At 41.7% G+C, this 15,647-nt stretch overlaps 1 protein-coding gene across 1 annotated transcript; it reads right to left on the reverse strand.

The window, feature by feature from the left end:
- Positions 1-331: 331 nt before the first annotated feature.
- dcaf15 (DDB1 and CUL4 associated factor 15) lies at positions 332-10,990 on the reverse strand. The gene is made up of 14 exons (XM_066659008.1): positions 10,865-10,990; positions 9,349-9,446; positions 8,523-8,661; positions 8,191-8,297; positions 7,630-7,775; positions 7,318-7,476; positions 6,309-6,710; positions 5,100-5,339; positions 4,886-4,977; positions 4,634-4,756; positions 3,702-3,784; positions 3,361-3,465; positions 3,015-3,130; positions 332-1,742 (listed from the first exon to the last, which is right to left on the reverse strand). The coding sequence occupies exons 1-14, from the start codon at positions 10,964-10,966 to the stop codon at positions 1,687-1,689; spliced, it is 1,968 nt and encodes a 655-aa protein (XP_066515105.1). The 5' UTR covers positions 10,967-10,990; the 3' UTR covers positions 332-1,686.
- Between the last annotated feature and the right edge of the window lie 4,657 nt (positions 10,991-15,647).

The following is a 15,647-nucleotide window of genomic DNA, read 5'->3' on the forward strand; positions in this document are numbered from 1 at the left end:
GAGCCTTAAGCAGTCTCCACTTTACAGGGTACTGTTTCTGAATTTTCACTGACCAAAACATCAATCTGAAATCAATATAATTGAAATAGGTCAAATGTATTAAGCTGATATTTGCTCTATAACTGACAAATTGTATTAGATTTATTTGACTTTCATTCAATGTTAAAGAGCCTTCAGTCTCTCAGTGTTAACCCCACATTATGTTTTCCTGTTTGGCAGAGAAAGATGTTTATAAAATAGGAGAAGTTTATGATATTTCTCTGCTTAAAATTATACACCAAAAACAAAACACATGTGCCTGTGGAGAACTTTCCCCGAAGTGTAATGTGTCACAAGATGTAAGCTGAGATTTATCAGGACATTGATCATCTTCGGTAATGCAGGAAGCAGCACTTTTAGAATGATTTATTACTTATAAAAACAAACAAAACTAAAACAAAAACAAAAAAAAGTCATTATCAATCTCAACAAGATCAAGTACTGATGTTATTAATGTGTCCCATGTCCAGTATTTAAAAAAAAAAAAATACAAAGTCAAAAAACTACACGTTCTGATTGGCTGTTGGTCTCAGCCCCACAGGTCCTAAACATCCTGAACCAGACTCAGAAACGGGCCAAAACACAGACTACAACTCTTCACTTTTCTACTGAGTTGGTGTGAACCTGCCCTTCAGTGGGGTTTGTAAGGTAAAGCAAAATTTCTCTTAGCCAAACAACAGTGAAATAAATCTTGTGTCAACTTATCTGTCTAAATAAGAAAAGCTGCTTTGTGAAGCCCTCCTATGATCAAGCTTCCAAAGCCTTTCACAGTTTATCTGCAAATCTCACCTCAAAGACCTGGCCATGGGTTTGGGATAATGCTATTAATGCTGACGACGAAGTAAGTACTTAAGAAAACTAAAGAATACACGTGTTGAACCAACTGTAGAGGTTTGTTCAGTCAATAATACAAATATAACGTAGAAGAGCTAATCACAAATAAACATCTTGACAATGCTAATCTGTGGCTTTTCACTGCAGTTTATGGGGAGTTTGTTTAGGCCGTTCTCATATAAACTTAAAACTGAAAAACTGCAGTTTGTGGCCAAAATCAAATGAATACAGATTGTAAACTAACAACGGATTTAAGTCACTGCGAGTTAAATTAGATTAGCAGCAGGCTTATTTTTGGCTGGTCAGCAGCTGCTAAATTTGTGGAAACCTCTTTAATTCTTTCCAAAAGAAAGGTAAACATCCAGCTGGAGGTTTGGTTACCAATGGCAAACACTCCTGTTAAATTTTCTGAGCTAAACCTGCCCAAATATATGTCACAGTAAAACAAAATCATACAAAAACACAACTTAAAAATGTATATAAAGGACACTGGAGACACTTTGTTCATTGCAGCTGTGAGGATGGATGGGCAGCGAGGGTTGGTTCTAGTGCAGCTTCCATAGTGTAGCAGCAACAGTTACGGCTCGGCGGAAATACAACAGAGGTTTTCAGTCTTTTCTGTGGGGACACCATGCGTGTCAAAAAAGGCTCTACACTCCTGGATTACCTGGGTTGTGTGTATGGGGTAGAACACAGCAGAGAACATGATAGTCCTCAAGAACAGGGCTAAAAACTCCTCACAGGGTTTTTCCACCAATGAAAATACAGAGCCTATTCATCTGTGTGATGTAGAGAGGTTTCCCTGAAAGTCTCTCAGAGGACGATCCATGTGCCTCTGTCACTGTCCGCAAGGACTTGAAGAGAGGTACCTGTGGTAAAACAAAGAAGACAAATTTAATTTGATGGCCACTACATTCATTAAGTGTATTAACTGGTTGGGCAAGATGAAGATTCTTGGCCAGAATGTTAGAAACATGTTTCTCTACTTTACAAAGTGTTTTCAATTAACATAAATGCTCCAGAACCCAAAAAAGAACTGTCATTGCTGTCCGATTAAAAACACGTATCTCCATTTTTTAGTGGTTTTACACTTTGATAAACTGTGTTAAATATGGACATTAATCTCTATCTGTTCATAGGAGCCGATATCAAAATGTCCAATGAAAAGCTGAAAAATCAGTTTATCAAGTGACTTCATTGGCTGCTAGACCTGTCCATCAAAACCACGTAACTCCCGCCTTCCTGGCACTGTCTGAGTGTATGTCCTAAATTTAACGTCTGATCTCATGCTTACTCACCTGAAATATCAGAGCAGCGTGACTATAATTAATCAGAATAAGGATTAAATATGCTGATTTGGATCTCGTTAATAGCATAATAATAGACTCTGCTTTTGCTAAAACATGAATTCATAGCGGCAGTGTTGAGGAGAATCTGCTGCAGGTTGTGGTCACAGAGTGTGTTGTCTACAACATGCAAGTCCATTTTACATATGAAACTTTCAGACATGCTCCCAATAAAGATATTTTTACATTTCTGAGCTGTAATGGGTATAAACTGCGTTATCTGCGGTTTATTTTTACTGTTACACTCAAAAAAGTCTTATCCTGTTTTTTAAATGTTAGCTTTTTGGAGATACGTATGTTTTTACTTGGACAACGACAATGTGTATCATCTACAGATGATTGTCTGGGTGTTTTACAAATGCAAAACACATGGGGAGCCATGGCCTAATAGTTACAAAAGAGGGCTTAGGACTCAAAGTCATTGGTTCGATTCCCACAACCAGCAGGAAAAATGGGGGTTGTGGGTGTGAAGGTTAAGGTGGATTGCCCTTGTGCAAGGCACTGAATGCACTAGTGGCCCTCTGCTTAAAAAACATCCAAACGAGTGGTTCAGTAGAGTCCGTAACTGGCCACAGATAAAGAACTAGAGACCAACTCAAACTGCATCAACAGAGAAGCTTCAGTCTCTAACTGAACACCTATGAAGTGGAGCTAAAAAAACAAGTTTCTAATAAAGACATCAGTGAGTACAAGTCATTTGGACAAACACAGAAGGTTTAGCAGAATATCTAGAGAATACAGAGACCCTATGATCCGTGTTGTACCAGGAGTATACATTTCCTCTGAGAGACACACCTTTGTGCAGGGCTTCGTTGGTCATGCGGTTGATGTAGCGAGAACTGCTCTCAGGGACGAGCCATCGCATAACGGTGTTCACACACGACTTTCTGTAAGAACTCCACACACTCCCACTGAGAGAGAGAGAGAGAGAGAGAGAGAAATGGGGGGGAAAGGACATGAAGAAATGGAGAGAATAGATGTCTAAGCTTCAAAATACAACATTATTCTATTCAACACATTTCACTTTCTATAAATATATTTAGAAACTTATAATTTACTCATATTATTGATAAATAAGCTGTTAATAAAAGCACTTAATTATTTTAGAACAACAACAAAAACCAGCTGCACTCTTCCTCACCTTGTTTGGCCCTTGACCTCAGTGAGATCTCCGACACCCACAGTGCAGCAGGCGCCGGTGTTCAGATCCCAGCTCACCTGCAGACTGGAGTGATACGATTTAGGCCTGCCATCACACACACACACATACACACACAAAGTCAATGAGACTAAATCATAATTCTGTCACAAGAAAATGCCTGCATAGATGCTGATATAATGAACAAATGCAGGTCAATGTAGGGTGAGGCAGTGACAATTTTTTTTTCTTCTCCACATATCACACTGACTACTTGCTGTGTGTAGGTGTATATACTCTGTGTGAGTGTATGAGAGAGAGAGAGAATGTGTGTGTGTGTGTACCTGCTGTGTTCCTCCTCACAGTTGGAGAAGGCCAGCAGCAGAAGTCCGATGTTTATCACCACAATGTTGGTCTCTGGGCAAACCTGTCACCATAGAAACAAATCTCTACACTTCATCTGAACAGTTGCCATAGCAACTTAATACACTAATACATTCAATATGCAAATGAGCTGAAACGTCAATCAAAACAGCTGGTGCTGAGGCGAGTCAGGATACAAACTTCTACATGAGACAGAAATGCAGAAATGAGAAATGTACACACACTAGAGATGGACATTCACACATCACATCAGTGTGTGTGTGTGTGTGTGTAATTTTAGAGTAACTGTTCAATCCCAATCTACTTTCTGTATCTACGTTACTGTAACATGAACAGAAAATACACAGCTGAAGTGTGAAATGGTGAAATACATCCCTTCTGTTTGTAGAAAACGTTAGCTGTTAAAAATATATTTCTACTGACATACACAAGGGTCGAGTGGTTCGCTCTTAGAAACCTGCATTTGACAGACTGCCACAGGGTGGAGCCAAACAGTTTACTGCAGACTCTCTGACAGCTTTACCTGGGTTTAAGACAGGAACACAAACAGGACTGGCGCCCCCTCCAGGGTGTGTTCCCGCCTTGCACCCAGTGATTTCAGGTAGGCTCCGGGCCCACCGCGACCCTGAACTGGATAAGTCTTACAGATAATGACTGAATGAAGTGACTGGGTTTATTTTCCCATGCCAAACTCTCATATTTATGACTGAATCTTTTTAAAGGGTCATCCAGCCTTTAAACAAACCATCCTAGATAAGATGAAAACAAAACATTAAGCTCTCACTAATATCTGTCTCAATGACGTTATTATTATAATTAGTTCCAGCTTCTGACATCACCGTGATAAAAGTGTGATTATATATTAAAAGCCAAGCCTTAGACACGAACTCACCTCTAAGATGACGACATCATAGTCACTGAAGGAGCAAAACTGAGAGGCCCATTCAGCATCGTTCCTGATGACTTCATTAATCAGGTACTCAAAATCCAGAGTTAACTGCTCCACACACACACACTGAGAGAGACAGAGAGAGAGCGAGAGAGAGAAAAACATTTAGGATATTTTTTGTTTAATAAAAGATCAATAGACAGTTCATTCCATTAAAATAACAGTGATAATAAAGTACTGATTAGAGAGACACACCTGTCCGGTGTAATGTCCAGTCACCAGCTGCAGATTTCGTCCCTTCAGGTCAGAGACGGTGAAAGGAAGCTGGACCTTGTCCTCCTCTTCTCCTGAACAAGTCCACAAACAATGTCAAACCTCTCACACACATTCAGTGCAATTCTGTGGTCAGTAGATCATAATGTAGTAATGCATGTACATATATGTGTGTGTGTGTGTGTGTGTGTTTTACCGCTCTCCTGCTCTGAGGAGCCAGGCTGCTGCAGTCTGTATCTGAGCCGTGTGTAGTTCACATATCCCGGTTCCGATGAAGAGGAAGAGGAAGCCCGAGGTGACAATGAGGAGGAAGAGGACTGAGACGCTGGAGACATGACCGTGTTGGGGGGACCGGTGTCCTCCTGCTCGGCAGATAACGATGTGTTCTGGTTCACACTTGAAGTGGACGGCCCTGGAAGACTCGATTTGTCATCATCTGTTTGACAGAAGAGTGAAGAACAATGTGGTGACAGGGACATACAACAGTATCATAACATTCCTGAAGGAAAGGAAGGTGGTGGGGAGCGTAGTGGGGAGGGAGCACTGGGGTTTAATTCTCTGTCTGGGCAAAAACATCAAAATACTGTCTGTTACAGTATAATTATGTATCAGCTCCTGACACTACATTTACCACACATCTGTAACCTGTAATCACGTCAATCAAATGCTCTCAGCACAAAGTAATTACAGTAAAATAAGCAGGTAATAAATGACATTCATCAAATGTTCTGGAATAGAACAACATTTCCCCCCAAAAAAGAAGTGTTCTCACATAAAGCAAGAATCAAGCAATGTTCTAGAGCTATGTTCTAGAATAAAGCAGTGTTCTCAAGCTGTATTCTAAAATAAAACCATGTCCTACAATAAAGCTGTGTTCTTGGACAATGTTTTAAAATAAAGCAGCGCTCTCAAGCTGTGTTCTAAAATAAAACAATGTTCTCGAATACTGCAGTATTCTACATATCTAGAATAAAGCAATGGTCTAGAATAAAGCTGTGTTCTTGATCAATGTTCTAGATCATGGCTGTTCTCCAAATGCAGCAGTGTTCTTAAGCAGCTCTGCAAAAAAGCAGTGTTCTATGAGCAATGTTCTAGAACAGTTGTTCTCCACAGGTGTGCCTCAACCCAAAAACTGTGTTGAATGGATCGAGAGTTTGGGTCGTATGGTGGAAAAAATATATATATTTTAAATTCTTATTTCTCTAATGTTGGAGGTTTATTTTGATCAATGTGCACAAACCCGGTCCTGTCAGCTGTCCCGTTACCCTGGTAACACCAACATCTGATTGGCTGAAGGTGACAACAGTTGAGAACCAGCTGTTTTTAAATAGAGTTCCACAAGCCACAGTGATGCCCAACACATCGTCTGTAATTATTCACAGAAACCCCTCCACCCCTCCTTCACCTCTCTCTTTTATTTTTCTCTCTGTTTCTCCAGAAGGCCTGGCCGATCCTCTATCCTTTCCCTCAGCCTTCTCCAGTCCCTCATTTTCTCTCTTCAATCTCTCACTCTCTCCGTCCGTCCCCGCTGCCTGCGCCCGCCGGAAAATGTCTGCGGCGAACTCTCGTGCTCTCGCGGCTGCCTGCGAGCGGCTGGGCGAGAGCGGGGTGGGCTGGGGATTGAGCTGTCTGTGGTCAGGGGAACAGTGAGAGGATGAGGAAGACGATGAGGATGATGTTGATGAGGATGATGACGATGAGGATGAAGCTGAAGGGCTGGGTGGGTGATGATTGGAAGAAGAATGAGCCTCTCGTTTTCGGTACAAGATCTGAGTGTTCTGCCCATCTGCCTCCTGCTGCTTTCCCCCTGAGAGAGAGACAAAGACAGAAAAAAGTGATATTAATACAAAGAAGAAAATGTATAGTACAATATTACAAAGTTTAGGCATTGCAAATTCCACCATTAGCTAAGACTCCCTCAATCACACAGCACCACCAACCTGGAAAGGTGAGACAACACACATCCAGACGCCACCCACAGGTTTAGCTCAACCTGCCACTAAAACAACATCACTAAATCTAAATCTGAAACATGGGATAAAACAAACTGTTCTGCACTGCTTCTGCTGTCAAGGCCAGAGACTTTAGAATCACCATGTCCCATTATCTCAGTTTGTCCAATCACAACGCTGGACCCGCATTTATGTGAGAGCACAAAGATGAGGTTAAACAGAGCAAAACAGACACAACAAGCGCAGAGAAATAAGAGCACTGAGAAAAACAAAGAAACAGATCAGAGAGAAAATGGCTAAAAAAAACAGAGCTTCTGCTCCTCGCTACTCACTGCTGTGTGCTTGAGGTCAGGGTGAACAGCGAGCGGCTCATTATCAATTAAAGGAACGGGTGCTGAAAGCGGAAAGGGGAAAAAAAAGGACAAAACAGACACACACACAGACAAAGACAGAGCTCCTCACCAGAGCAGAGGGAGATGGCGCAGGCCACCAGTGAGTAGCTGGTGTTGAGGAGGATGACCTGATCCTTCTTCAGCTGTAGGGCTGGTTGGAAAGTGGGGAAAGGGTAGACCACTTGATAACGAGCATTCAGCACATAACCATGCTCCAAGCATTCTCCTCCTACACACAGACACAGTGGGGTGGGGGGAGAGAGAGAGAGAGAGAGACAGAGAGAGAGAGAGATTAGTAACATTAAGCAAATGTATCAAAATGAAAGAGAATTGGTGGCACATATACATGTCTATATGTACAGTTTTTTGTGTGTGCGTGTACCTGTGCGTATCGTAGATGCAGTAGGCACAGGGCAGCACTGCTGGCAGGGTTGAGCAGGAGGCATGGAGGCGATGGTGATGTAAATGTCTCTGTTATTCTCATCACTCATCATCATGTTCATCAGAGCAGAGCTGCTGCTGCGTGTACTGATGCACAGAGAAGAACTAAAGTTTACAAACAAAAAAGGAAGTACTGAAGGTCCCTACTGAATGTTTTTTACAGAATCATTTAAATGGAGATGGGTTAGTTCCTAGTCTTAACATAGATAATGGTCTACAGTGCTTGTTATTATCCTCCTGTATTGCTACTGTATATCTAATATCAAGAAAAAGTGCAAAATATTTAAAAGAGGACATATGAAAAATGTGTGGCTAAAAACCAGAGCTTCTGGTTCAGGGGTCAGGGTGAGCAACGAGCGGCTAATTATCATTTAAAGGAACAGGTGCTGAAACCAGCCTTGTTCCCTTGTGGAAAAGGGGGTAGAACATGTCCCCATTTAACATGATTTGCAGGCCACTTTTCTAGCATGTACATCTAGTATGGATTCTCAGAGGGTCTCACTTGAAGCCAAAGATGACGATCTTGGAGTGATCATTGTGCCACTCACAAACAGTCAGATAAAGCTCACTGTAGATATCCTCTCCTGCAAACAGACGTACATGGTGCACCTGGGAAAGGACACAGTTACAGAGAGACACATATGTAGGAACGTAAGAAAATACAAATGGGTCAGACAATATGATGCAGCCTATGTTTGTAGCTTCCCTGCATTGTTAATATGAAAACTACACTATCATTGCTTGGTTACACTGTGTATGATTTAAGACTCTGACTGACCTGGTGAACACGGCTATGACACTGTGCTCTGTTAAGGACCGAGCGATGGTTCCTACCTGTTTGAGGCGGCTGTGCAGGTTGAACTCCCACCAGTACAGGTGGTATGTGTAGAAGGAGAAGTCATCATCCTCTCCACAGTCGCTGGTGTACGACAGAACGTAGCGGCCGCACTTTGTAAAGCCCAGGAAGACGTGACTGAAACAAAAGAGACAAAATGTCAACACTGATAAGTACTTACAACTGTTTATGTCCTTTACTCACTGCCCATAATGACACTTCGACTACTCTGTATGCTGCCTTAATAAATTTGTTTATGTGAATGTTGTAGTGTTTTCTTCACTTTAAAAGACTCAGTACAGGGTTTAAGAAGATGGAAAGGACCTAAACGTGCTCCTGGACAATACGAATGTCCCTTAATAAGGGGAACACTTACAGTGTGTTTGGACTTTAGTTGGATTCCTTTGTTCTGAATCAATCAAGACAATTAAATGTTTCATTTCAGTCCTGGGTTTGCTTAAATGTTCAAAACTGACAAAATTACAATCAACCAAACAAAGTAAATAAGCAAATAAATAGGCTTATGACGCAGGGCAAAATGTTGGGATACCTGCTGGTATTTTTATGACTTGAAAACATAGCATGAAGATTTAGGACACTTTAGTTGTAGCTCCAGTGCACTTTAAAATATGCAAACTTCAGACACTGAACATATGATTATGACCAGTATTTAGGCTTCACATATCAAAGTTATATTTATTAAGTACAGCATTTCCTTATCTTGTACTTGTGCTGAGCAATGACTGTCTGTTTTCTCTATCACTTTAACTCCTGACAGCAAGGTGTGAAACAGGAAAGCTGTGGTAAACATTTTCACATACTCACCCTGCTCTGAGAAACTCCTCACTGACTATAGTTTTCAATGGCACACACACACGAGGAGGAAGTTTTCTGAATATCCGCTGAGACAGATGGCCATAGATCTACGGAGAGTGAAAATAAACAAAGAGGAAATGGGACAATTAGGCTGGAATATCTGAATGACTATCTCCTAAAGTGATCTCCACCTCTACAGCCCCCTCTGCAATCCTCAAATATAAAGTCCTTCAGTGATAAGTCCTCAGCAATGCAACCTTACAGTGCAAACCTAAACAGCATTGGTTTAGAGTCAAACAAAAGAATAAACAGAATACTACCTAAGAAACTGACAGTAAATGGACTCTGATGCAGTGGCCACAAGCTGCACAAGAGCAATATATAGTATATACTTAAATTATTATCAGATTTACATTCATTTTCAGTGAAGTCTGGTTAGAAATGTCTTGATGAAGGACTAGATGACGACCAACACTAACTGCGCAGCAACAGATGAGCTACTGTCTCTGACTTTACATCTACAAGGTGGACCACTGAGGGAGGAGTGTTTAACAGAGTGCACAGTGAGTGGACACAGTGTTTAAACTCCAGCCGCAACTGCTGTGTCTGATCCACTTGTACCAGCACAACACACACTAACACACCACCATGACATCAGTGTCACTGCAGCGCTGAGAATGATCCACCACCACATCACACCTGCTCTGTGGGGGCGTGATAGGCAGCTATTAAACTCTCCAGAATCAGTGAGTGTATAAAGGAGGTCATTTTAAACCTATGGCTGAGAAATGTACATCATCAGAACCGTTGTTGGAGGGTGAAATGTTTCGTTTTGATCAGTATTTTCATTATTACTGTAGAAGAAAATTATCCTGTAAGTGTGGCCCACTTCTCTGTCAACGGCTGAAGAAAGAAATCAATAAACAAATCCAAGCAACAGATGATCCACTACAAGAAGGTCAATTTAGAAATAAACACTTTTAAATACGAGGACTTATGTAACGGATACTAAGCCCAGTCCAGTTTCCCTGTAGCTGAAATATCAACACAAACACATTCATGTTTAAGGTGCCTATATTTTTTTACTCATTGTCTAAAAAGTTAAATGTGTTAAATAACATTGTAGCAGATAATTATAAATTCCTGAAAAGCCTCTATGTGCAGTTTGAGTGAGGCAAGCAAAATGAAAACAAACTCAAATCTTCCGGTCCACCTTAAATGGCCATTCACAGAATGGAACGACAGCAGCATTTAAGGTGGAACGGAAAATGGGAAAGAGAAGGCTGTCAAAGCTGATTGTTCATCGACTAACTGCTCGTGTTTTTGTAAGCTGTGGATAGCGGGCTTGCTGTAGTGGTGTAACCGTGTCTGTGTAAATGGTGTTAATGTGAAACTGTGTCTGTTGCAGGTGTTTTATTGTTGTTGTTGTGCTGCTGGTTGTTATAGCCCGTTAGCTCCAGTTCGCTTTAACCGACTGAGTTTTTCTTCATGAACCGCTGAGTGTCTGCGGCGGCTGTAGTGCTACCTTTCCCCGTGTGAGGACTTTAACGACGTGCTCCTTCTGTTTTCGCTGCTGTTTCTGTTTGTGTTTATGTTCGTCTTTCTCCGATTTCGAGCTGGGCGCCATTCTTTCTCCTTCCAAAAAAATAAATCCCGCCGCTCCGCCCGGAAGCCCCGCCCATTACCGCGAAGGATTGGCTGCTGCACGAGCTGGGTTGAACGCTGGTTGGTTCAGACGGCTGTCATTCAAAACCGCAACTTGAAGAAGGCTTCTCATTGGCCAGTGCGCAGAGCTCCATAATACTCGGCCAATGAGCGATATTATCAAATAAATGTAAGAAATAAAACATAATGAAATATATAAAATATAAAAATATTTTAGGATATATACATTTATATGGTCATTATTTTAAATAAACCAATGTGCATTCATTTGCTAGATGGGTGTTCAGGGTCGCAGTGTGTCTGGAGTCTACACAGAATCACTGGGTGTAAGTCAGGGACACATCCCGGACAGAGCACTAATCCATCACAGGGGATCACTCACACATGTGGACGGTTTCACACACTCACCCAGTAACTCACACACTCACACCTGTTGACAGTTATTGTGAATGCACAGTCATAGCAAGTTTACAGTTTAACGGTAACAGTTAACGAAGTGTGTCAGCTCTTAGGTCTCCTACCACTAAAAGTCAAGGAAAGATTTAGAGCTTAGGGCAAGACGTTGGACGGGGAAAATACTGCAGACGGGGAAATCCCAGAAATCTTTGTACATTTAGAAATCCCAGCCGAATGTATTTTTAGGTCCCAACACAGAGGTCACACCTGCATATGACCACATGATGTCGCTCATGTTCTACTGCACACCTTCACTGACTGTACATAACAAATATGCACTATGACCATTCATTCATTCATTATCTGTAACCCTTATCCAGTTCAGGGTCGCGGTGGGTCCGGAGCCTACCCGGAATCACTGGGCGTAAGGCAGGAACACACCCTGGAGGGGGCGCCAGTCCTTCAAATGGGGACACACTCTCACACCTATGGACACTTTCGAGTCACCAATCCCGGAGCACCCGGAGGAAACCCACGCAGACACGGGGACAACACACCAAACTCCTCACACACCGTCACCTGGAACAGGACTTGAACCCACATCAATCTATGATTAATTACAGACAATACAGCACCTGAATCCCTGCTGAAATTAAACATAGAATACAGTTCTAGCTTTCTAAATATGTCTACAGACTCGCCCATCCATTACGTTTCACTGCCCTTGCCCCCGCCACCCACCCACACACACACACACACACACACACACACACACACAAACACAAACACACACACACACACGAGGGGCGCGAGGGCGCAAGTGCCAGTAGTGGGACAGGGGGTCGGTTTCTGTTTTGATTTCAGCTGTTACACGAAGGAGAAATGGCGTCTGGTTACGGTAAGTACATACTGTAAAACCGAATTAAAACAGGCGTGTGTGTCACGGTGTTGTATTTTCATCTTAAACGTGTCACAGTAGTCTATACAGAGTTAGAGAAAACAGGTCCTAATCTTAGTGTGTGGTAAACTGATATGGAGCTCTTCTCCCTGCAGAGGCCGGCGGTAAAAAAAATACAAATTATAACTTAGTATTGAATTAGATGTTTTGAAACAGTTTGAAGCGAACAAAATAACTCGAAAACGTGACTTTTTATTTTCCAGACGATTACCGTTACTGCGCTCCCTGCGCGTGTGTGGTAGGCGGGATTTAGATCTTGGCTCCTATTGGTCGCTGAGTTTGGAGTGACAGCTCCAGTACGCAATAACGGTCTGTTTATAAGTGTCTGAAAGAGAAGGCAGCAGCCTTGACACCTGGCAGCCTTTTTGTAAATGACGGTGTTTACAAATGAATCGCTTTAGAGACAGGCTTTAAAAGCAGCAATATTTGAACACATTACTACAACACTATACATGTAGTGCTCGTAAAAAATTAAAGTAGTGCTAGTAAAAATTAAATTAATCAGATTTTCAATGCTCACTAGCGGAAATGATTAACTTTCTAGTAAAAATTACTTTTTTAAAAAATTATTTTTTGGCTACTGGGTAGCTGTTGACTCTAGGTTAAAATGGTACTGGTTCCCCTTGAAAAAAAATGTCAGAAACTGCCACAAATTCTAAAGCGTTGAACAGCTAGCAAGATAGATCTGGGATGATTCCGGCTCAGGCTCGGCACTGTCGGCTGACTGCCGTCTCGTCGTGAATGCGGCACCCTGTATCTGGCCCAGTTCCTGCTGCACGTTGGCACTGTCGGCTGGCGAGGTGATTGCCATTGCAGTTAGTACACTACACTGATCAGAGCATTTTATTAAATACTGCGTATTAATCGTATGTGGCCCACATCTAAAAATAAAAGACTATACTGGTAACCGTCTGGAAAACGATGTAGAAAATGTTAAATAAATAGAATCATTATTTTAACTTGTTAAATGCCATACAGTTAAAGGTAAGATCTGTATTGTACTATTTTAGAATATTGATGTAATGACTGGGACACGAACGACAGAAATGATTATGATAAATAGGGCAGGTTAATAACCCAGTAAACAAGGAACGTCCCTGGACGTTCAAAATAGGTCTAAAAGTAGTCTGTCCGTCAAGGATATATTTTAAACGTCAATGGACGTTTAAAATCCATCTTAATAAGTTGGTTAAGTGGTGACCAATCGATAACGTCAGTGGACGTCCAAAACGCGTTTTATACAAGTAATTTATTTCGGGACCAGTTAATAACGTCGATGGACGTCCAAAATACGTCTAATAGTCGTCATTTCAATGTCTGTGTTTGGACGTCTTTTCAACTTTCATTTTCAACCTTAAGAGAACGTTGATTAGACGGCAGTCATTACGTTATTTCAACGTTGAATCAACGGCTAATTGTTTACTGGGAAGGAGACAGTGCTGTGTTGAAGGGAGGACATGGTTACTTAAGTTTTTGAAGCCGACTGGACTGGAACGACAGCTTTAAAATGAATGAACTCTGAATGAGAAAACGGAAGGTGGCGGAAGCGAAAAGCTGTAAAAACACAGAAGAAGAAGATGAAGATTCGCGCTATTTTCTGTGACCACGGCGCGAGCAGCTCTCACCGGCCTCAGGGAACAGCTTCATCCCGTAAGTATTTCAGTTTAACCTTATATTTTTGGATACATCATTATTTTGGTATCGCCCAAATGTAGTGAAGATAAAAATGTTTCTTTGGACCGTTCTAAAAGTATTTAAAATTTACCAACTCATGAGAAAATAACATAAAGGTCCAAAATACACCCTCCCTCTTCGGGGGAGGCGTGTCCGTTACGAGAGAGTCGCAGACACCAGTCGAGTGAAGTTCAAAGCAAATCAAAGTATTTATTTACCAAAATACTGGATCCAGGAGAATTCACACATTGAGAACAGTCTAATACCCCTCCCAAGTGAAAATTCTGACCTCCCATCATCTGACTCAAAAAGTTATACCCATGATGACGTATAGCCTGGTGGTGAGGCGTTTCTGGCTGATTAGCGTATATTAATATGCATGATTTCACGTGTTAGTACTCAGCTCTTCACGTGCAATATTCAGGTGCCTGTTGTGACCCTGAAGACATTCATTATCTGGTCAGGCTTACAATGGGCCTCTCTTCTCAGCACTTTTTTTTCCCTAGAGACTAAAATTTAGGGAGTTAGAAATACACTTCAAGGCCACAAACAGAAGCTACAGATCAGCGCCTCCATGCCCAACACTATGATGTCAGTGTGTTACAATCCTGGAGTGCACATCTGTTCAAGGTTAGACGTTAAGAATTAAAACTGTGTGTAAATATCAAGTTATCATGCCATATAGTGAAGTTAGCTTATAATATGTCTTTAGGAGTAATTATCATATGAGTTAGTAGTGCAGAATCAAGCAAAAATGTTTAACTACATGTGTAAGTAATTCATAATGTAAATGCTGGTTAGTCATTCATATACATGCATATAGGGTACAGGATTTCACACAATGAGTATGCTAATTTAACTAATCATCATTTGAGGATATTTGTCAACAAACACAAAGTAATAAAATTGTTTTCTACAACAATTCCCCCTTTTGACCTGTCCAACTGACAGGTCAATACATTTAGATAAATGGTAAACAATTAATGTTAAATTGGTCTGCCTAGGTCACCCCCGGTTTGGTGAGTGACTTAGGTAGAGCGTGATGGCAGATTGTGGTGGTAGCGGGCAATTACACCACTCCTGTTGGGAGTGGACACCTCTGTCCTACCACTCACTCTCTGGACTAAGAGATTACAATGAACCCTATATGTGTATGTGTTAAAGTGTATTCTTCATCCGTTGGTAGGGATCTGCGCTGGGGGCAAGGATAGACTTTCCTTGTCGTGCCCCTGCCTCAGGGGATTATTCTGCCCCTATGTTGGTTGAGGCTGCTTGATCAGCCTCTTCTGAGGTGTTGTTTTCCTTCAGTGAATGTTTGATGTTAGGTGTCGGTGTGGCTCTGCACTGTGTGAGGTGGTACCACTGTAAGCCTTTACCCTTCAGCCGGACTGCACAACTGGTTCTCTCTGTCCCCTGGTAGGGTCCTGTCCAGCGAGGTTCGTACCACTTCCGCTTGATGACCTTCAGGAGGACCCAGGGTGAGACTGTCACTTCTGGATCCTTCTCCTCTGTTTTTTCTCCTTCTCTCCTTTCTTGCACCTGTATAGAGAAATCTTTACAAACAGCTTTTAGTTCTTCATATAGCTGTCGGTACTCTGCTTGAGGTGGTTTCTGT

The sequence above is a fragment of the Hoplias malabaricus genome, chromosome 2 (assembly GCF_029633855.1).
Source record: "Hoplias malabaricus isolate fHopMal1 chromosome 2, fHopMal1.hap1, whole genome shotgun sequence".
NCBI lineage: Eukaryota > Metazoa > Chordata > Actinopteri > Characiformes > Erythrinidae > Hoplias > Hoplias malabaricus.